The 23,553-nt window shown below is 38.9% G+C and overlaps 1 protein-coding gene across 4 annotated transcripts; it reads right to left on the reverse strand.

Annotated features, from left to right (window-relative positions):
• Positions 1–2,748: 2,748 nt before the first annotated feature.
• Positions 2,749–22,355, reverse strand: rfx4 (regulatory factor X, 4). 4 transcript variants are annotated; one of them, XM_053622894.1, is made up of 18 exons: positions 22,170–22,355; positions 19,740–19,829; positions 19,422–19,482; positions 18,007–18,130; positions 16,945–17,006; positions 16,556–16,769; positions 15,955–16,032; positions 15,542–15,705; positions 14,007–14,107; positions 13,855–13,913; positions 13,151–13,295; positions 12,090–12,184; positions 11,352–11,469; positions 10,205–10,324; positions 8,503–8,658; positions 8,206–8,332; positions 7,974–8,112; positions 2,749–4,473 (listed from the first exon to the last, which is right to left on the reverse strand). In XM_053622894.1, exons 1-18 carry the CDS (start codon positions 22,210–22,212, stop codon positions 4,204–4,206), a joined length of 2,166 nt encoding a protein of 721 aa, XP_053478869.1. In that variant the 5' UTR covers positions 22,213–22,355; the 3' UTR covers positions 2,749–4,203. The 4 variants fall into 4 exon arrangements, with proteins under 4 accessions (XP_053478869.1, XP_053478868.1, XP_053478870.1 ...); XM_053622893.1 differs by having other exon boundaries at positions 8,206–8,371; XM_053622895.1 differs by lacking the exon at positions 22,170–22,355 and adding an exon at positions 20,741–20,787 and having other exon boundaries at positions 8,206–8,371.
• Between the last annotated feature and the right edge of the window lie 1,198 nt (positions 22,356–23,553).

A 23,553-nucleotide genomic window follows, 5' to 3' on the forward strand; every position in this document is an offset into this window, starting at 1 on the left:
TTTTCATTGAGAAACGTCACACCGTAGAGAGTCACATGACCACCGACTTCCGGCCTAACACTGTACACTAGCGTTCTAACTAGGCTACTACTTTGTATATTGAACTTTACAAAGTAACACATTACTGTAATCTAATTGCTTTTTTAGTAATGTAACACATTACTGTAATCTAATTACTTTTTTTTAGTAATGTAACACATTACGTTTTAAATTTGTGTCATTTGATTACAATTACTGATGTCAATAAAATTACATTACTTGCGTTACAAATTTATTGTTAAGAAAACAATATTAAGTAAAATGCACTTTAAAATAAATTACGTTTTGCACCGAAGATTTTTTTCTTTAGCCTTGAATAATTCTCCACTTGGAGCAGTTTGTCACTACATAACTGAACATCAGTAAAAGAAGATCACCTGTAATTTTATATCTTCAGTGAATGGAGGTGAAACCAGTCAGACAGGGTTTACAGGAAAATACCTGCAAACAATCATGTCTTATTGGCTGACAGATCTCGATTCTGCCAAACACTAGCTCACACAGTCAGTGTGATTTTTTTTAAAACCAGTAAAGGGGTTGAAACTGAAACAGTAACATCGTCTGATGCTGATTGTGAAAACAAGGTATGTAAATGTCTATATGAGTTCCAGTTTACATGAACATGATATGAGCAGAGCATAAGGAAAGATAATGTACGTTGCATGGCTCTGTAGCAGCTAAACCCATACATTGTGCCGACCCATGGCTAGCGACACCAAACTAGCCTAGTTAGAAAAGTTATTTATTTTATCTGTCTGTTATTACTACAAACAGTGACAACACCCAGTTTTTCAAATAAATAAGGTGATTTATGTTCCTTGTTTTGTGCTATGATTCTGAAGCTAGCCCATATGAAGCTTTTATAATTAACATCAAATAGAAAAAGGATGGAAAATCACCAAGCGACAATAAAACAAGCTTTCTGAAGCCTTGCAAAAGATTTCTGTGAGGAATCGATCGAAATTGAATGTAATCATATAAATCTGCTTTAATTTTCCTGAGTGAGTTTGTGAGAGAATTGTTGTAATGGTGTCCGATTCGTGAGTGAATCGTTTGTTTGAGTGGTTCATTTCAATGAATTGGAGAATCCCCTTGATAAAACCAGTCTGAGTGATTCACTCCCGATTAGAACCGATTTGATTCTCGAGTTCAACTCACTGATTCAGTGATACTGTCACTGTTTTAGCTCATTTCCACATTTCTTTCTGGAGCTGCTGGTGTGTGAAACTTATTATTCACTCGATGAATAATAATAATAATAATAATAATAATAATAATAATAATAGTAAAGTTCATTGTTCTTGGTACTTGGTGAATGAGAAATTACAAGTCGACTGCTTATAAAGACATCCAGACAGAGTTTCTATGGAGTCTGTGTATTAGAGAGAGAGTACAATGGTGTTAATTATTTGTATTGTATATATAGTTATTTGTATATCGTTATAAATGCATAATTTCAGTTAATTTAATAAACTTTTCAAATGTAGTTCTTTATTCGCAATACGCAATAATTGTTATGCTTATTGATAATGATTGTTGTTTTTTTTACATGTGGCAATAAGAAAAGATAATTGGGGGTGGGGGCTTGGGGCCTGGAGTACAAATTACCAGAAACCCTAGCGGTGCCCCATCCATATGGAAATGTACCTCATGCTCACGGTTAAATATGGTGGTGACACTCTAATGTTTTGGGGCTGTTTTTCTGCCAGAGGAACTGGACATTTCATTAGGATACATGGCATCATGGACTCTATCAAATATCAACAGATACTAAAACCTGACTGCCTCTGCCAGAAAGCTAAAAATGGGCGTGGTTAGATCTTCCAGCAGGACAATGATCCAAAACACATCAAAATCAACACAAAAATGGTTTACTGACCAGGACCTGACAAAATCAAGATCCTGCCATGGCCATCCCAGTCCCCTGACTTCAAACCCATAGAAAACCTGTGTGATGAACTGAAGAGGAGAGTCCACCAGCGTGAACCTCATAATTTGAAGGATCTGGAGAGATTTTGTATGGATGAATTTTCTCAGATCCCTTGACATGTATTCTCTAATCTCATCAGGTATTACTGAAGACTCAGAGCTGTTATTTGGCAAAGGGAGTTTGGACAAATTACTGATTAAAAGGTGCCAATAATTGTTGCACACATATTTAACAAAGATAATTTTTTTTTATATAAATCTATGTTTTGTTTGAAATTGTTTGATATCCATGAGAGCAGAGTATTTTTGTGAATTTTTTAAATAAAAGATCAAAAGTTTGAACAATAAAGACAATTTTTCACAGCCTTCTTTGCTCATATTTGCCAAGGGTGCTAATATTAGTGGAGGGCACTGTAGCTTACTATGTGATCAGCCCATCAACCTTATCACATATGCAGTTTATCCCACTTCAGGTATAGATTTACTAATGTAAAATTAATGCATGAATGCATATATTGTCCAAAAATATGTTGTACTGTATGCTTTAGTAAAATGTCAATAAAATTAAAATAAATAGTTGGGTGACTGCAGTAAAAAGTACATTAAGTATTTTATTTTCTTGCATCTTTACAATGTGTACCATTAACAATTAAGGCTTCTTCAGTTTGTACTTTTGAGGAAACCCTCTATGTAGAACTCAATAGTGGGATTGAAGTCCAGAAAACATTGCAAGTAGAAATCCTTCAGAACGCTTGAGTGCCTAAGAGAATAGTGTGTTAATCTGTAATACTGCTAACCCCTAAACAATCAAGTAAGCTTCTTGTGACTTTCTTCATGTTCCACAATGTGGCTGGATTGGTTCTGTGCTTGAGCTCATTTCTAAGTGAACAGGAGTGGGGGATGCTGTTCAGAGAATTTGAAAACGTCTGGGACTTTTCTAATCAGAAATATGCAACAGAAGAGGCAGACTAGAGGTCTGCAAAATGTCGCTCCAGCATGACTCATGGCAAGCTACACCCGAATCATTTTACACACTGGGGAGAAATATAGTGTAAAAGATTTATCAGTTACCTGAATTGAACTAGTAGGGTCGGGGGAAAATGGCAGTTAAATCATAATTAAAAGAACGAAATCAAAAGTATATGTAAAATACAAGTACAAATCACTCATCTATTAAATAAGCAAATGATCACACTTGATATTGGGTTTTAAAAATTGTTTATGTGGTAACAAATAATTCCACATATATCATTTACACGGTAACAGCTGTCACCACAGAAGTTATTGAGAGCTTATATTTACAAAGAAAGTGGCTAAAGATAAATGTTACATTTTGATATTCTTTCCTTTTTTATTTCTACCCATAGGGTAATAGGTCCACGGTACCTTTGAGTGTATTTAAAAACACACAAATCTAAGTTAACACTTTTCTAAAAATAAAAAAATGCAATTTACTTTATAAACATATATAAACAAAGCCAAAGGACACCATGTTACTAAGGAAAATGTTTAGAGTTAAGCTCTCCCACAGCGACAGCAACAGGGCCTGTAACACGAAGAACAGCGCAAAACTGCTGACGCACAGCATTCAAAACACTTCACTGTGAAATCGTCAGAACCCCATATTCACGTATACAATCAGCAATTTGATAATAGATGTGATTAACTTCAGCAGTAAACTCCCTTCCTTTGACGTCCATATCATGGCAATGGGCCAAGAGGCCTCTGCCAGTTTTTGCTTTCAGGTTCGTTCACTGCAAAGCATGAGCCATAAAATGCAGGAAAGCAGTCAGCACAACGGCTAATGCAGATACGCAGTGAGATAATAAAATCTTTAGTGTTGTTAAAGAGCTGCTTTGACGTCAAGCAGCAGGACAGAGGCATGTTAGATGCATACTTTCAGAATAATACTAGGCCACAATTCAAGATTGTTTGGAGAAGGAATGAAAATCAGGAATTTAAAGATAATTAAAAGGCACACGTAGGCTAGACCTGCACTGTCATCACGGCACAATGATTCTGCTTGGTGAGAAAGAGTCAGTTTGGCACAGTAGACGCCCTCTGACACACACTGGGTTTCTGAAATCCCTCTCAGTCCTCCATGGGCACATATGTTGGGAGGATTATGCTGGGTGTTCCTTAGCCTTGCTGGAGTTCTTCCTTTCTTCACACATATGCTGATGCACTCCACATGTCTCTGGGGATATTTCTTATAAAGATTGGATAAAGATTTGGCTATTTGGCCCACCCTGTAGTAGCTTCTCCACTAATATAGGCAAAGCCAGGAAAGTGTTGTGCATGCTCATATTCAGAGTTTCTGCGTGGTGTCAAAGAGGAGTACATGTCCCCTGTAGAGGCATAGCGTGTTGAGTGCATAGGAGTGCTGGAGTAGCTGTTGGCTGAGGGAACATCTGGCCAGCGGGGGGTCATCGGGGTCGCATGCAGCCGAGGAGCACCACCCATCAGACATGGCTCCATGCGGGACATCGGGCTGTTCAATGAGTACTAAAGAAGTGAAGAGGGAAAAAAAAAAAACAATCAAGGTGTGTGTGTGTGTGTGTGTGTGTGTGTGTGTGTGTGTGCATACTGCAGTCATGCATTTTCCATAACTGCATAAAAAAAAAAGATCACAAAAAGTCTCAAAATTCAAAGACACGATTACTGTCTAGTCATTATGCTTATCAAGGTCTGTTATATATCTGTTACATGTAATGTTATATAATCATTGTAAGCATTTTTTGGTTACTGAAAACTACTGTATTTTAAGATATCTGGCCAAGAGAACAAGTTAAAGTAATATTTCATCTGTAATATTATAGGAGCATCTCAACAAAAAAAAAATTATATTGTGGAAAAGTTAATTTTTCACCCGTAATTTAATTCAGAAAGGGGAACTTTCATATATTCTAGATTCATTACACATAAAGTGAAATATTTCAAGCCTTTTTTTTTGTTTTAATATTGTTGATTATGGCTTATAGCTTATGGAAATAAAAAAGCCAGTATCACACTACAATACAGAAATGTCGAGCTTCTGAAAAGTATGTTAATTTATGCACTCGATACTTGGTCGGGGCTTTAATCCTTTTGCATGAATTACTGCATCAATGCGGTGTGGCATGAAGGCAATCAGCCTGTGGCACTGCTGAGGTGTTCTGGAAGCCCAGGTTGCTTTGATAGCGGCCTTCAGCTCGTCTGTATTGTTGGCTCTGGCGTCTCTCATAGATTTTCTATGGGGTTCAGGTCAGGCGAGTCGGCTGGCCAATCAAGCACAGTAATACCATGCTCAGCAAATCAGTTACTGGTAGTTTTGGCACTGTGGGCAGGTGCCAAGTCCTGCTGGAAAAGGAAATCAGCATCTCCATAAAGCTTGTCAGCAGATGGAAGCATGAAGTGATCTAAAACCTCCTGGTAGACGCTGCATTGACTCTCGACTTGAGAAAACACAGTGGACCAACATCAGCAGATGACATGGCACCTCAAATCATCAGTGACTGTGGAAACTTCACACTGGACTTCAAGCAACTTGGATTCTGTGCCTCTCCACTCTTCCTCCAGACTCTGGGACCTTGATTTCCAAATGAAATGCAAAATTTACTTTCATCTGAAAAGAGGACTTTGGACCATTGAGCAACGGTGTTTTTAGTCAAATGGTGTTTTGAGTTAATTAGCTGATTAGAACTCTTCTCAGGTCAATATTTCTGTATTATAAATTCTTTATTCTAATATTTTTGAGATACTGGATTTTTCCAGTATCTCATTTCCATGAGCTGTAAGCTGTAATCAAGTTAAAATGTAAAAAAGGCTTGAAATATTTCACTTTATGTGTAATGAATCTAGAATATATGAAAGTTCCACTTTTTTAATTAAATTACGGAAAAAAATGAACTTTCCCACGATATTCAAATTTTTTGAGATGCACCTGTATGTACCAATTCATTTAGTCATGACCAGGATTAACTCAATTTTATATCAGTTTGAGAAATAAAGAGATATTAAGGAGATAATAAAACCTATAGAAATTCTAAAATATATAAAAGTTACATAAATGAATGTTCGTTTATGATTGGTCAGACAATGTAAATAATTTTCTATAACAGTAGCTTTAATAGGTTATTGCTTCTATAGTAACAACCTGCACATGCTCTTGGCATGACAAACAGATGTTTTTGTGTAATCATTGATATGTTGAAGTTGTAAAAGAAAATATGAATGTAGCATTGTTGTAAGGAATCTCTCGTATCGGGAATTCAGTCAGAGGTAATGCTATAACTTTAAGTCTGAAATGGGAAAGTCTTCAGGATCGAGGGCTTTGCGTTTTCTCTTTTATTTTTCTAATAAACTTCACGAGAGAGAAACTCAAAGAGAAGCTCTGAGTTCAAGAGAGAGAAACTCTTAACTTGCTTTGCAAATGTTCTACAATATTAAACTATATTGTATAAACAAAATAAAAGAATGCAATTGCTGGCAAATGCTGTTGTATAAGAGGACTGAAAAACTTCAGGACTTCATAGAAATTAATCAACAGGGTGTTTGAATATTTTAGCAACAATAGAACATCCTGAAGTGTTTTATTCCTATATATTTAATGTCATGTTTATTTCCAAAAACAATACAATTTCACAATTTATGCAGTTAAGTTTAAGGAAATAGTGTTTCAGCAGGGACACTGTTAAGGGGCTCTACATACATTTTTGTTGCCATGGGTAACTCAAGTGATCATAAACAAAATCAAATCATACATGTCAAGACGTGTGCTTCTCAAACATCTGTCTCCAAATAAGAAACCACCATAATGTTCCATTTGTGTCATCTAAATCACTTCCTATTGAGTACATCCACTCAGACAAAGATCAGACATTGTGCCTGTTTTAAGCACACGGAGGAAACGTGGAAATAAAAAGCTCTCTCCTCTCTAAATAGAAACAGTCCACAGTCAATACCATTATGAAGTACTGCAGCATGGAAAAAGAAAGTCAGCCGGGGTCAGAGACCAAGATATGAGACTTAGTGACCTCTTGTTCGTGCAGAGAAAAGAGGCCATTGAATAACAATATTTTAATAAAGGCGTGCTCGGTCTGGTTTGCCGCTTTCTGGCTGGGGCTCTGTGAGGCAGCTATTGAGTGTTGGGTAGAGGGGTGTTGAGTGGGGGGCTGTCAGAGCTGTGACCAGGCCACCTGTCAGTGTCTGCATCCGCTGTGGAGAGAGCGATTCACCCCCGGCTGCTTCGGCAGCACTGAGGCTGGGTCAAAGATCTCTTGACAGGAAATTACTATTGCTATGTCTGCTTTGGCTTACAATATACGATGCCACCAACCTAGAAGTCTCTTTCCTTTCTATGCGCAGTTACATTTAACCACTGCTAGCCACTTTCAGTTTGATAAAAGTGCAATTTCTACATATCCTCATTTGTCATTTGTAGCCGGTTTCTGCATGAAGTAATACACAAAATACACTTATCATTTATTTACCTTGGATGCACATGTTCTTATTACGTTTGGTGGCGAATGCACAGAATTCTTTTTGCAGTACCACCAAATGAAAATTTTATTTCTAATTGTTTGCACAGAAACATTCCTGAAAAAAGGGACAATACATCAACTTTGGACTGAAATGACAACGAGTTCATTCACAGGGTAAGTGGTCCATTACTACAAACCTTACTGCATTACACACAGTTCAGCATTTCACATGCTAATGACCACAGTGTGTCATTCACCATTCTTATTCATATTAGCATTCCTGTCTGAGTTACAGGCCTTGTAAGATGCTATTAAACAGGCAGGAGTGGAATACACTGCCATTACCATTTCAATGAATAGGAACACACAACTATTATGCAACTATTATGAAACAGTGGAATTCATTACAGTTGCATAAAGATGTATATTGGTCCGAACAAAGCCTGAACTTGGCAGATGTTAAGAAATGTTAGAAAGACATTTCATATTGTTGGTGTATCTGAGCTGATTTAGAGTATACGAGAGTCCTGGTGGACAGCTGACCTGTGCAGAGGAACGGTGGTAAGAAGAATAGTGCAGTGGGGTGGGGAGGCCTGCATCATGGGGCAGACTCTGATATTGGCTCTGGATGGCATGATGATGCTGGTTTGTGTAGCTGCTGTAGTTGTAGCTGCCCGTGTAGCTGAGGGAAAGAGCATGAAAAAAAACAAAAACATTAGCCCATAAAATCAGGATTATTGGAACCGTTCTGCTATTTCTCTTGGGATGGACTCACCTATGCTCATCTCTGTAGGGGTAAACTTGCATCCGGTGTGCAGACGAGGTAGGGTGCACTGGGGCGCTGCTACGCATGCAGGACAGCTGGGATCCTCCATCAGGGGGACTGCCTCCTGACGTGGTCACTGTGTATGTAAGGGACCATGTATATGACTGAAGAGCTCCTAGTATAATACACACATATACAAACAGACGTTTCTCCCTTGGACCTCATTTAAATTACATAAATGATAGAGGAAACCTTTCATATTGCAATGATTACATATTAACTGGAGGTTTTTGAACGCTTACATACCTGAGGTAACAGACACACTGTTGTATTCTGGGGACGGGGCTGAAGTTGGGGTACTGGTGGTTACTGCTCCCACTGAAGGCACCAACTTCGGAGGAGAGTAGGGTTCAGGGGATACGGAGGCGCTCTCGGTTACCATCATATCCTCACTACTGTCTGCTGTAGGAAAACAGCAGTGGAAACCTCAATACATAACATACACTTACCCACTACTTTGTTTTAGGAAGGCCTGTATACCTGGTCATTCATGCAATTATCCAATCAGTCAATCATGTAGCAGCAGTGCAATGCATAAAATCATGAAGATACAGGGCAAAAAAAGCTTTTACCATGGCACTGATGTTGGTTTATCTCCTGGGATTTTCATGCACAACATTCGGTAAAGTTTACACAGAATGGTGCGAGAGAGAAAAAACACCCAGTGAGCGGTGGTTCTATGGGTAGAAATGCTTTATTGATGAGAGAGAACAGAGGAGAATGGCCAGAATGGATTGCGCTGATAGGAAGGCTACGGTAACTCAAATAACTACTCTGTGGTGAGCAGAAAAGCAACTCGGAACGGACAACACGCCGAATCTTGAGGTGGATGGGCTACAACAGCAGAACACCATATTGGGTACCATTCCTATCAGCCAAGAACAGGAACCTGAGGCTACACTGGGCACAGGCTCATTGTAACTGGACAGCTGAAGATTGGAAAAACATCACCTGGTCTGCCACATGACTAACTGACTGGATAACTGCATGAACGAACAGAAAGCCATGTACATGACATGCTTCATTTTGTAACCTTGTGATCCCATAATGTTCATTCAAACAATATAATGTGTTCTTTAACACAAAAAGGAGTAGGACTTTTTATTTTTCTGCTTGATGCTTGTCCACTGAGCAACTACAAACAAGATGCACCTTTATTGATCCACCATAGTTTTTTTTTTTCCACATCATTCTGTGTAAAATCTACCGAATGTTTCTGAAATACTGTCTGGAGCTAATATCAATGCCATGGGCAAAGCTTTTTTGACCTGTATCTGCATGGTTTTATGCATTGCACTGCTGTGACGTGATTGGCTGATTGGATAACTGCATAAATGAACATCTAATAGCTGAGACGCAAAATCTGCTTTGTCCACCACTGTCCCAACACACAGTGGTAATCACGGTCATCTTTTAATGACTAACATATGATAGTTATGATCCTATACTATTTATTATGTGCTATTGTCGCTTGTGCTCTCAGTAAAACACATTTTGACTTATCTACATTGTTTTAGCTTTGCATTCATCCATTCAGTTTCTGTACTGCTTATCCCACAGAGGGTCACAGGGAGCCTGGAGCCTATCCAAGGGTACTCAGGGCACAAGGCTGGGGACACCCTGGACAGGGTGCCAACCCATCGCAGGGCACAATCGCCTACACTCACACACGCATTCACACAATATGGACAATTTAGAGATGCCGATCATCCAACAACGCATGTCTTTGGACTGGGGGAGGAAACCAGAGTACCTGGAGGAAACCCTTGAAGCACGGGAAGAACATGCAAACTCTGCGCACACAGAGCAGAGGCTGGAATCGAACCCCCAACCCCAGAGGGGCGAGGCAAACATACGTTACGTTAATTTACCATGCTTATTTGTTTCTTAATAGAGATGCATTGGAATATAAGGCGTGATAACAGACAGTACATATCCTTTGACTCACCTGTAGTTCCCTCTCCCTTCATAGCCCTCATCAGCTCATTGGCTCTTTCCTGGCAGTGCAGTGACTCCAGCAAGTACAGCACATAGTCATCAAACATCAGATGAATCAGGTGGAATGAGCCTGCACATACAGGACAAAGGCATATACACTTCATCACAATGCGCTATATTCTGTGCTTATACCCAGCTTATTTCTTAGCTGTAAAGAAACGTACACTTGGTTAGGCTTTTGTTAGACCCTCTAATGAAAACAGATTACGAACTATGATTACAGATTAGGCATAAATCACACACTTTTTAGAGTTGCTGGTGCAAATATAATGTAAAAGCCCTCACTCATAACAAAAGGGGGAGGACAATTTTAAAAGAGCATGACACAATCCTCACATTGTACAAGTAAGTCCAGTCAGTGTGTGCATTATAAACCCCGTGGCTATTCAGAGCACCAGGCGCAAATACTGCCCACTCATAAAATGGGAAGCAGGAGGAAACACTTGCGGAGGGGGGTTAGCCTTTGTTAATTAGCTGTTTTGTACGGAGAGCTGCATTATCAAAACACTGCAACCAGCTGTGTCTTTGATATTCACAGACAGAGCTAAAGAGGAGGGGGTCTTCGCCTCTACTTATAGTCCGTCTTTCAGCTATTTCGCAATAGACACAGAGCTGCTTTTAGCCAAGAGTTAGCACGGCAGCCATGTTGGTGTGAAGCTTTGGGATTTGGACTGTGAGAAATCTCTTGAGAATAAATACAGAGGAATAGACCTCAGGTCATACTAGACTAGAAATGAGTGCAAAGTAAAATAATACAAATTTAAGTGAACCAGTAAATTAAAGCCACATGAAAAATAAAAATGTTATATTGTAATTCGTTTTAATTTAGTCTAATTTAAAATATAAATATTTCGAGACACAAAAAAAAAAAGTGTCATTCTATTCTGCATGACACCAGATAGTGGGATTATAAATTACAGAATACAACTGTAGAAAAATAACAGAAAAACAGCATTAATTGTGCTGACAGGCTCATGTTCAGTATGAGTATATTGTGAATAAGAGTCCTGAGATGAGCACATGACATTCTGGCATTCAAATATCTATCACATGGGGGTCGCACCCTAATGTGACTGTAATAGGATATCATGACTCACCAAAGCTGGGGGCGCTGTGCAGCGTCATGTCCCGGATCACTCTTGTCCCAAAACAGGACCACATGAGAAGAAACTGCTGAGCAACCTTCTTCAGGGATCCGGGTCTCTTCCCCGCCACCTAAAGGAATATTACCATGAGAAAGACTTTGGGGGAGGAGCACAAGGGCCTTAACCTTAGCGTCCATGCTGGGGTCTAACCCCACAGGAACGAAAAACATGTCAACAAGTCAACTATTTGATTTTCCCCTGGGGACACGCCTTCCCATTCAACTATTGTCTGCTGGTTAGTGGATGTTCCCAAGGCGACCAGATTTTTACAACACTATATCTGCTATATAACGGGTGCAAAAGGGGCCATGAAGACATCATTAAGTTAGGGAATTGCAGCACAATTGGCCCAGCATAAGCATGTCATAATGGGGCTGACATTTAGATGGACGCTTCACATTTCAGCAGCGCTGTTGTTAAGATGGACACCTGCAGTATATTTATGAAAGACTTAAAAAATAAAAAAAAATAAAAAAAATTTACATTCATGTGAAAGTAACAGAGAAAACAGAGAAGAAGAAAACAGAGAAAAATAACACAGAAAACCATGAAAAAGCCTGAATTTTGAATAATATGTTGTTTCTAATTTTGCCAACAAATGATTAAACATGCAGAAGAATAAGAAAAATGATTTGTAAATAGATGAGCTGATGTTTCAGCCAACAGAAAAGACATAAAAGCTGAACTGACCCGCACAACGCATCTGTCCACCATAGAGTCCAGCCACTCGATGTACGCTTCAATGGGGGACTGATCCTCCAGCAGTCGGTCAAACTCCTGATACACTGAGTAAGGAAAAACAGGACGAGAGAGACTAAACGTAAAGTAGAATTAAAATTTCTGAGTTACGCATGCTCTGTAAATTCTAATTATCCATCGACAGTGATTCATAGTCCAAAGAGGTGCTTCTACAAGCACAGCAGAAAATGCCATGCAGTTTACTGCATGTCCTTCCTAAAACACAAAAACTCGAAATAAATGGATTTTTTAAAAACAAAGAACCTGAAGATCAGGGTTTTTTTTTTAAATATCCATATCAATAAGTAAACATATTCAAACTCTGTTGGCATTAACCTACCATGAATGAACACATTATGCCCCTTAATACAATTCTGAACACTGATGCAGTGGCAAGAGCCAATTTCTGACCTTTGATCTTATCAGTCATTTGTGGCTCACCACTGAAATGAGTCTGAAATTCTCCCTGGGTGTTAAAGTGTGAGGGTAAGCTCGGTTAACCTCTCAGTGGCTGTAATTAAAGACTGCCTCTCATGACCGTGGGAATGATTCAGCTCTGGGTACCTACTACAGCTACTGAGTGACATCAGACTGACATCAAACATCAAAATGTAAACCTTGCCCAGGAGCACAATACTGATATTATACAGATACAGATACTAACAATTCACTGTTAATCACTACGAATAAATTCATATCAACTTCAGTTTCTAGCTAAGTGTTAAATGAGCAGGAGAGATGACTCATTTGTTAAGTCAGAGTAGCCGTAAAAAAAGAAAGATCAAAATATTACTTACATCGGGCAAAGCTCAGTGAGCCCTGAGCCTTTGTATTTAGTTTTACATCACTGCACTGCTCTTTTCTACTACATACTTGATTTTTTAAAACTCCACTGAAGAAAACAAGCTGTTTCTACAATTTACTTACATTAAAGACAGGCCTTTTCCCCAACTCTTTCCTCCCCTCTCTAGCAGGTTTTTATCATTCTACGAGTAGTTCAGTCAGTCACTCACATTGGATTATGAGTCGTCTCTGGTCCTCCCGCGAGTCCTCCATCGTGTAAAGTGTCTGCTTAGTGATGCTGTTCAGATCTACATTCCTCCAGTCCTCCAGCATCTGAAAGGTAATATCTGCACTGTGGATCACGGTCCGTGATGCCTACAGGTATAGAAGTGTGAACAAAATGCAGTTCAGTGAAAGAATTTGGACACCCTTAGTGCAGAATAAAGAAAGAATAATATTTATACCAACAAATAATTTAATGGGCTGGGTTTTACACGTTCCTTTATTATTAAAAGTAACAATCCCAATCAAATGTTTGCATTTTCTTATCTGAAGTGATATGAATATTCACTAATAATCATCTTTCTGCTTTTATAACTGCCTCTTCCATATCCTCTGATCATCAGCATTGGATCCTCTTAGTAATTTTTAACCCCCACCAATCACTCACTCACACCAATCCAATTCTTCTGGTGTAACTCAACATGTCATACACTGGCTTCTTCAGATCCGGTCTGGAGACAGAGTGTTATCACAAAACTCTGCTGTTTGGATGTAATTCTAGGCACACCACATTTCATTTAACATCATGGAATTCATTTCTTTTTTTGGAACTACCTGACTAACTGTAAAGGTACATGTGGGAAGACACATTTCATATGAGAAAACACTAAAACATACTATATTCATATTATTCACAGGAATTTTGTCTCACCTGACAAAGATGATTTAATGACGTTTGCCGCTTGAGGATCTGGGAGAATCTTCTTGACACTGAAAAAAATTCATATCTTTCACACTGCTTTGAGATAGTGAGTTAACTGAACAGTCCATACGCAATATAAATGTAGCTAAGACGAGACTTACACTCAAACTTGATGTTGCGCAGGTTTTCAGGTAGATCATGTAGCGCCACCCTCAACCACTCATCAAGCTGCTTAGCAAATTTCCTGATGACCTGAGTCAGGCTGCATGGACCATTCAAACAGGGATTTAAAAAAATGAAATACTCGTACAGTTAATTATTAAGAAGGTATTATGTAACTAAATATAGTGATGTCATTTCCTTTGGAGGGAAAGTAAGTAATAGATATGAAAAAGAGAAAAAAAGGAAATTAGAGCAAGGTGTCTAGGTAAACATACTGTTTGTGATGATTAAAAGGATGATGATATAAAACTATGGTGAATAAAAATATTTGTGATGATTAAAAATGTCTCTTCACATGGACATTTTCTACTATACTGTATATAGTGAATGAAAATTTGCTTCCTTTCTGTGCATATCTCACTCATGAGCATTTGAAATACTGGTTATTCCTACAAGTGAAAAGTATGAAAACTGCATTTAAAGTTTTCATTCTAACAACCTGATTCCCTGCTTATCTCTACATTTATAATCTAGGGAATTTATGGAAAGCAACAATACTGACAAATTTCAAAGAATTATAATGGTACGGCAGAAAATGTGTTTGATAATCAGAATCAGCCGCATAACACATCTGAGGTAAACATCACGAGGTATTTAAACATGAGCCTCATCGTTGTCTCTTCACGTGACCGACCTCTATGTGGCTCTTACATCGGTAGGGTAATTTATCGCTGATTAATGAAAATATATGAACATACAGTACTGTGCAAAAGTTTTAGGCACATGCAAAGAAATGCTGTAGAGCAGAGATGCCTTCAAAATAATGAAATTAAATGTTTCTACATTTAAATGAATAAATAAAGAAATACCCTAAAGAGCAGTAAACAGTAGTAAATTAAACAAAGTCAATATTTGGTGTGACAAAATAATAAAAATAAAAATAAAAATATAAATAATAGTCTCTGGTACAATTTTTGCAGTTTTATAAGGAAATGAGCTGCAAGTTTTATTGAGCATCTTGCAGAACCAGCCACGGTTCTTCTGGAGACTTTGACTGTAGCACTTGCTTCTTATTTTTGGAGCAAAACCCAGCAGCCTTCATTGTGTTTTTTTTGTCTGAAAAATGTTTCTTACATAATATGCTGCTTTCTTTAATGACATACAAATATTTTTCTGTCACGTTTAATTTTATGCTAGAAATCTAATGTTTGGGAATCTAAAATGTTTTTTGTACTGACTTGATAATGTTATAAAATCTATAACATAGGGTGCCTAAAACTTTTACACAGTACTGTATATAAATATGTTATAGCAAAATGTTATATTATACCATTTTTGTTTTATTAAATCCACATCAGGATAATGTTTTCAGTCAAAGAACAACATTCTGAACTTCAGAAGAGTTAGAGTAGTTAAGAAGTCAACATTTCCTATAAAGAGATAACAAAGGAGAATAGTGATGGGACCTAATACAATCTTTTTTTTTTTTTTTTTTTAATCTACTAGCAGGATAGGATAGGGAGCAAACACTCACCTATCAGGCAGGGCCTGCAGGACTGTGGGCATGAGGACTCCTGAAATGGCTTTGTATAAGATGGAGTCACACACCCCTACAATGTTTACTACAGTGGATGAGCCCAAGACAGGCAGCATGTGTGGAGGCATGCCTTGCCAAAAATGCAACAGGAAGCTCTGGACCTACACACACACACACACACACACACACACACACACACACACACACACACACACACACACACACAAAAACACACACACAAACACACACACAGTAGGAAAATCCTTAATACCTGATCTAAACTATAGGAATACAGCTTAAACAATTAAAGACTGTAATGGGTTGTGAGAAAAGACCACAGGTGTCAATAAGTTTTATAAGCCAGACATATTCAGTTCATCCAATGAAAAAGAAAAAAATAATACACAAACCTCATCAAAATTGGCTCGTATGACGGTGTCTAGTATTCTCTGGCAGTGAGTTCTGTACATCATGATAAACGTTGAAACCTGGGAATAACAGAGGTCATTTCAATGATACTTATTGACAAGAAAATGAAATAAAGTGTTTTCGTTCTACATTTATGACCATTCACACATCAATATGACCTCTCATTCCTCCTTAACACGTGCTGTACAGGTTCGGATGAATCACAAAATAAATGACACATCAACTATTTGCATCAGTAATGCTGGCCACAAATTTTAGTCAAACGCGGTGTATAATAAGTGGCTTTGGAGATCAGCAAGCCGTAAACCATTTAAAATTACAGCTCCCTTTTTAAAACAGGACAGCTAGAGTCTGTACTTTGTTGTGTGTGAGATCTTATTATCTACTTGAAAGATTAAGAGTTCGCTAGGACCCAGCATATAAATCCTCTGGGCCCTTGTTTAAATCCAGACCCAGAAAAGGTGCAGGGGGCAGATGAAAGGGGAAGCAGGAGGGGTGGATGCATGAGAAGAGATGGGGGGGGGGGGGTCAACTGGCTAAAGAAGAAGATAGTCACTGGAGTTTTTTTAGTGCTCTATTTACCTTCTGTTCTGGGAGAATGGCAGGCAGATTTAGGTCTTTGACATTTGGAAATTCTGGCAGAAGAGTGCCCAGTTTGGAGCGGGGTGAATACGCCACTGTCTGCTTGGTAACCTCTTTCTTGCCCGTCTCGTTTACCCAGGCGCCACCCTTCTTGGAGTACATCACATCGTAATACTGGGAGCTCTCCTTCACTGCTAGGCCGTAGTAGTGGTACCTGAGAAAGAGAGAACATAAGAGAGAACTAATGCAGCTTTGCAGACACAAGACTCACCAGAATAAATGTACTGACACAGCAGTGGAATTATTCATTCGTCACAAGAAAAGTAAGCAGAATTATCACACAATATGAGAACGTAATGCACAGACAGTGTCAGTCTGCTTACACTTACTTTGACTGACCCCTGGTTCCCAGCCTTCGTGTTGTTAACTGAGGGAACTGCTGCCTTATTATCTATATAGGACAGGGCACAAGAAAGCATTTGCTTCAGATCACACATTGTGCTTCCTTCACATTTGCAAACTTCTTACAAGTTAGACAGTTTACTTAAATCTACTGGACATGTCCAACATGAAAGGAGGAGACATTGCAGTGCATGAAAGACGGCTCTCCGTTTGACCACTGAAGTTCTTGCCAGTTGTCACATTCACAAAATTCATATCCAACAGCTCTTCTTTCCATCTTTTTTTTTCCTTTTCCTATGTCTCTCTCTGAGCGTCTGTCTCTCTCTCTGTTCTGTTTTTGTCCATGAGATTGGCTCCTTGGTCCAGCTCCCGGTGCAGAAACTTTAGCAAACAGTGGAGCTCTCCATTGTGTGGGATGAAAAAAGGGGCCAAGCTGTGAAGTTTCTGTCAGGCTCGGCTTGATAAATGAGCAGACAGGGAGGCAGCCCCAGCTCTCTCTCTCTTTTTTGTCTCGAATCAATGAAGCCTTCCTAAAGGACACCCCACGCTGCTTCAGCCACTGATCTAACATTCCGCAACATCTCACCCTTCCAAATTTCCTTTAATTACACATTAATCCAGGCCCCCTCTCTTTTTCAATATCCTCGGACAGGAGCTGGGGAATGGGGCAGGGATGTCAGGTGGTGCCGACGTAAGGAGGTGCTTGGACAGATTGTGGGAACAAAGGGAAGCATGTCTATAGGTTTAGATTGTTAGTTTGTGGAAAAGACCAATGACAGTGACATTCTGCTATTCTACTGAAGGGTAGTAATTTAGTGCAAATGTCTAAGACCTTGAGCAAGGCCCTTAACTCTCATCTGTTCCGCTACATGCATATTGTATATGCTTCAACCTCACCTTGTAATACACTTGTACTATTATAAATGTATTAAAGCTGTCTAAATGCATTTAGAGTCTGAAACTGATGCAAGTATTGCATATGTTTTAGAAATAATCCCATGACACAATTCAGCCATAATGCTCAGAATATCTGGTTTGTGCGAGCTTACCTTCCCAAAACTGGCAGCATTGACAGGCTGAGTGCCATGCTTCTCACAGAAGTCTAGATAGTGCATGTAAAGTGCACTGCGAGGGACACACACACCCTCAGCAATCTCATAGTTCTCCTCCAACCTAGTGAAAAACATCTTATCAACACAGAGGTTCAAACATTCTGCTGCATAATATTGCTGAGGAACTTTTCAAAAACACTGACATTGTATTGAAGCAATAAAAGCTTAATTTGCATTAACTGAAGCCAGTAAGCACGCTAGGTTGTAATCATTTTGACACGAATTTCACGAGTTTTGATTAACTAGTATTTCAAGTTTGATTAACTACAGTACTTTACAACTTTTTCTTGCATTTCAATAGAAATACAAGACGCAGTTGTAAAATTTTATTATTATTTTATGTCGTATTAAATCAGTGCGTAACATACAGAACTCATCACAGCAAAGTTGAGAGGTTGTCTTTGCTTAGTAAAATATTAATTTTGTTTAAAAAAAATATCTTGTATCTAAATAACAATCAATCATATTTAATTACATCTTTTTCATTTCGGGCTTTTGAACCACACAAAGGCCATATTATAAATGCTTTTGATTAATGTGTAGAAACTTGCAAATATGAATATTTATTAACCACAATATTATTGACATGATATTACTTATTAAGATAACATTCATTAATTAGTTATTCAGCTTCGTGGGTCAGAAACACTTATTCATTTTTTAATAAGAGTTTTTAAAATTTCAGTTATACTCCGTAACTTAATTCTGTATTGTTGTGTCACATATACACCACCTATACCTTAGGAAGTTTGTACACCAATAAGACACCTTCATAAAGAATATTATATTATACACAGCGAAGGGTGAAGAAAGCTTGGTGGGTTGATGTACAGTACACCAAGAGCTCCTCCGCTTTGATTTACACAAATTAATAGAGTGAACGTTCCACTATGTTTTATTTTTTCAATCACTGATTGCGCTTTTAAAAGCTGACACCCAACATCTTGGTAGAAATTAGTTGATATTATACTGAACACCAATTCTGAGCAAAAAAGCGATAAATACTGCTGGATTGTTGTTGTTTTTTTTTGTTTTTTAAAAAATAAATAGTTACTGAAACAGTTATGCCTACCTTTGGACCAGAATGTAAACAATATAAATTCTGTAATATACAGCAAAATCCCCAGTGACAAATCAAGAGCTACAGTGCTGCAGAAACTGTTACAGTGTCCATTTATGTCCAGCTGTGTTTATGAACTCAACACTGGGCTTTTTGCTGTGAATGAAGGTCTCTCTGTCTCATTAAGTGTCATGCTTAATAGTGTACCAGCCAAGTTTTAGTAGTCCAGTACATGAAAATGATATAATGGAAATGAATGGTGTTGAATAATTCTGAGTAACTGAAAACTCACCATTGTAAAGTTGCAGGTGTTGAATGACGTTTAGATGCCCGGTTATTTTCCTTCTCTTCATCTTTGACAGATTATAAATACAAACCAATTCAGGAATTAAAAAAATATTATTTTTAATTTGGTTAAATTGTGGTTTTAAATTTTAAATCCATCCATTTAAATCATAAAATGTCTTCACATGCCACTTTTTCTTCTTCTTCTTTTTTTTTTTTTTTAAATCTCTTGTTCTTTTGAAAAACTGAAGAAGAAAAAAACTGAAACCTGGGTGTACAATAACTGATTGCTTGTAAACAGTTTGTGTATTGAATTGAAGCTTACTATCCGTGTCCGTGGACATATTCCCCAGGGACGTGTGGCTGGAATAGGGTTTGCTCTCGCTTTCATTCAGGCACCTTTCAATCCAGCTCTCTGTAAAAGTGCACATGTGGAAATGTTCTTTTCACTCTATATACACACATTTTCATCAAAGAGAAAGTCAACTTTTCTGCTATTTTTATAGCTACAAGGCTTGCTTTTCCCCCCACTGTCATACTGTCAAATGCATGACTACGTGAAGCAACATGGGCTGGATGAAAAAAAGAGTTGGATGTAAAACACAATAGTTAGTTTGTGAGATTCTGTGGAAAAACAAGGAATATCTGTTATAGGTAGATAGATTCATGCAAGGTATGATGCTCAATTTGAACAGCCCTGGAGAGTTAACTGGAAATGCATGAAAGTAGGGTCCAACTTGTTTCAATTTAACAACAAACAACAACAACAACAACAACAATCAAGTCTGGATTAATCTGACAGAGGACTATGTTTCTTCCATGGACACTGCTTGTCACATTAATGCCTGTTCTAACAATTTGTCCAGCTTTATCAAGTTATCCTGCACTAACATTTCTAGGTCCACAAGTAATTTATTTTGTACTGTAACTTTATCAGAGAAAAAAAAAACACAACTTCAGGAGGAAACTATACGTAGCATGTGTTTTGTTTTAATGTATAGTCTAAAATGGTCGTGTCAGAAAATTCTACCAGCATAAAAATAGGCCTACTGGCAGTATATTTTGACCAGGTAGCTCAGAAAATATCTCTAGCGTGGCAATAGCGAAGTGCGCATGCGCAGAAGCTCTGGCTCGTATTGTGTGGATTTTGGGATAGTTGTTTGTGTTCGTTTGGACCGAATTAAACGCGCGCGCAGTAGCCTAACCGTCCGCGCGCTCAGCGTCACCTCGCTGCACCGTTCCGCTTCCGCTTTGCTGGTGCAAGTCAAGCGAGTCACACGCCCCATAATACCACTCTGAACATCTGTGTCAAAATTGTGCACGTACACGGGTTTTCGTTTTTGGACACAGCACCTAGGCCTGTACTGTTTCCGGCACTGTTCGTGACTACTATCACCATAGCAGCGGTTGCCAAGGATGCGCGTCGGCAAGGACTCTAGTTCCGGGGTTAAAGCTGACTGCTGGAGAAACTTTCTCTGAACTTTCACATGGAAGTGCAATTATTTAACATTTGAAAATGTTAAAGGGTTGAAAATGTTAATGTTAGGCATATAACATGCAATTTATTAATTTAAAAAAAAGTTTTATGGTTTCACTGCAAATCAAGTGTTGCAAAGGTAATCCCTATAAGATATTTGCGACATTGCCGACAAGCAGTTGGGCTTCTTAATTATGCCACAACAAATTACGTGTCTTTTATTTTATATTTAATACGCAGAAACGTTAATTGTCAAAAGTTGTCTTAATATGAAAAGTTATCCTGGAGCTAGGTTGTTGTAATTGAACGGTTTGTTTAGTGCGCAGCTTGAGTAGTTCTAAATAATTGGATTAAATCCAATCTAAAGGCGAGACGGATCAAAGATCGTGTCTTGTGTGGCACTGAATACGATCGGGAACGCCCACAAGAGAATGGCTAGATGGCTTGATAAAATATTAGCATTAATAAAACTGTTAGGTTTTTTTTTTTTTTTTTTGATAAGGAACAGGCAGTTGATACTGAACCTAGAGGAAGGCTGAGATGTCTTGGGGTAATTTCGTGTTTAAAAAAACAACAACAAACTTTAGGCCTAATCACAACTGAGATATGTTCGGAATAGACCTAATCTACACTTTAAATTCAACAAGTAAAGCGTGATCCGTTTAGATTGAGCAATAATTAGCCCACCCTTTGCAGTATCACATATAATAAAATAGTAGCACTATTATTTAAAAACAACAACAACACTTGTGTAACAATGCAGTGTTTTTCACCTTAGGCTATTTTTAAACAGCGGACAAAATAAATGCAGCTCGGTGCATACAGCAGGTGCAGCTCTGGGCCTCGAGAAGCAGCGCGACTTTTACACTCATTCACCACAAAAATGTGTCCAAACTGCTTGACAAAATTAGAAGCACGAACCAAAAATCTCGAATTTAAATTCCAAGCGACCCAAATGCCACTGAAAAGTTCACTACGATGCAAAAGGTTGGACATTAAATTGTTTGCATTAGAAGAGCATGCATCCTTTGAAGCAATGAAAAAGATGAAAATAGCCCTCCAGCTGATTATCTCTAATAAGTTAAGGCCACCAAGCTGTCCTGCTGAAGAATAAAAGTACTAAATGGACTTTAAAAAATATATATATTTTAATTAATTAAAAAAAAAAAAACTTTCTCTACTGTAAGGTTGAAGTCAAACATTTCCAAGTCTTGAATCCCAAAACTGCCCAGGCTCCCAAGCATCCCGAAAGCCAGGAGCAGCGCGGCAAGAACCAACCTGTGGATTCCATATCAGGCTCTTCGAGCAGCCCACAGTGCATCCTCTTCCCATCCAATGTCCCCAGGGCTCCTCTGAGAAAATGGCTTCGAGCAGGATTCCCCCTCCTCAGCTCCCTCCGAATCTCCGAGAGCACTGCCTGTCACTGAGACGCATACGATGTGCTGGCTATACAGAAAGAGAGAGAGAGAGAGAGAGAGAGAGAGAAGATGGTGGTGGTGGAGGTGGTGGTGATAGTGGAGGAGAGGTGGCGGGGGTGAGGGTTGAGCGGTGGGGTGGGGGGTGTGAGGGTCAGAGACTCCAGAAATCCAGAGGGGGGAAAAGCCAGAGCCGTCAAAATGTTTGCTGATGTTTCATGGGAAAGGGGCTGATTTTATAGGAGCCCTGATGGGGGACATGTCATTGATAGGCTCGGCAGGCTGATGAATGGGTTCGAGTCAGATGGGGATGTGGCAAGGCTCACTGGAAGTCTTTTGTGGGGCTGTTTTGAATAAGAAAAGCTCCCTCCCCAGAAAAAAAAAGAGGCTTAGATCTACGCAATCCCAGCACTGTGGCCTCCCCGTCTCCCATTATAGCATTTAATACGTTTTCATACCCCCCTCCCTCCACACACATACACACACTGCCCCCACTGCCTCCGTTTTAAAGTTCTTGATCCAAGGGCCACTTTTTGGCCCATTACAGAACTTTCTTGATGTCTGCGTTTTCTTTGGTAAACCCAAGTGGTATTTCATGAAGCAAGCTAACAAACTGCTAACCCGAATGCCCAAGTTGTAATATGTTATTTATGCATAATTTCAAAAATATTTATTGAAGTTTGAATTATTATTGCCACTTTTCTAATCTGGCACCGCTTGTATTGCACTATTAAAAAACACATAACAGCACCAAATCTTGAAATGGGGGAAAAAAGAGAAAGTTTAAGAATTTGGTCAAATCCGCTCTTGCGCAAACAGGACTGGTTGACCCCCTCCCCTTCAGTCTCTCTCACTCTCTCCTTGTACCAACCTTATTTTAGTGTGCTGGGAGGAGAGCATTGGCCACAAAAGGGGGAAGTAAAAGTGTAGAGCCTGAGGCAGGGAGGCTCTGATGGAGTGCCTGCAAACTGCAGAGGGGAAAGCTGTGATTAGAATATGAATGGAACCACGGGGGAGAGATAGAAGGAGAGAGAGAGTGAGCAAGAGAAAGGGGGATTATGGCTGAACTGCTCCCCACATGGTGGATAGGGGAGGAAGACTCTCCAGCACTCTGTGCACTCAAGTATGGGGTTGCCTTATAACTGTGTGGCTACTTGTCACTCCTTAAGAAGCAAGAGAGCGCAGGGCAGGTATAGAACTTATTAAACAACTTTGAACTCCTTCTACTCCTTCACAGGCTGCCAGAA

Source organism: Ictalurus furcatus, chromosome 4, assembly GCF_023375685.1.
Source record: "Ictalurus furcatus strain D&B chromosome 4, Billie_1.0, whole genome shotgun sequence".
Taxonomy (NCBI): Eukaryota; Metazoa; Chordata; class Actinopteri; order Siluriformes; family Ictaluridae; genus Ictalurus; species Ictalurus furcatus.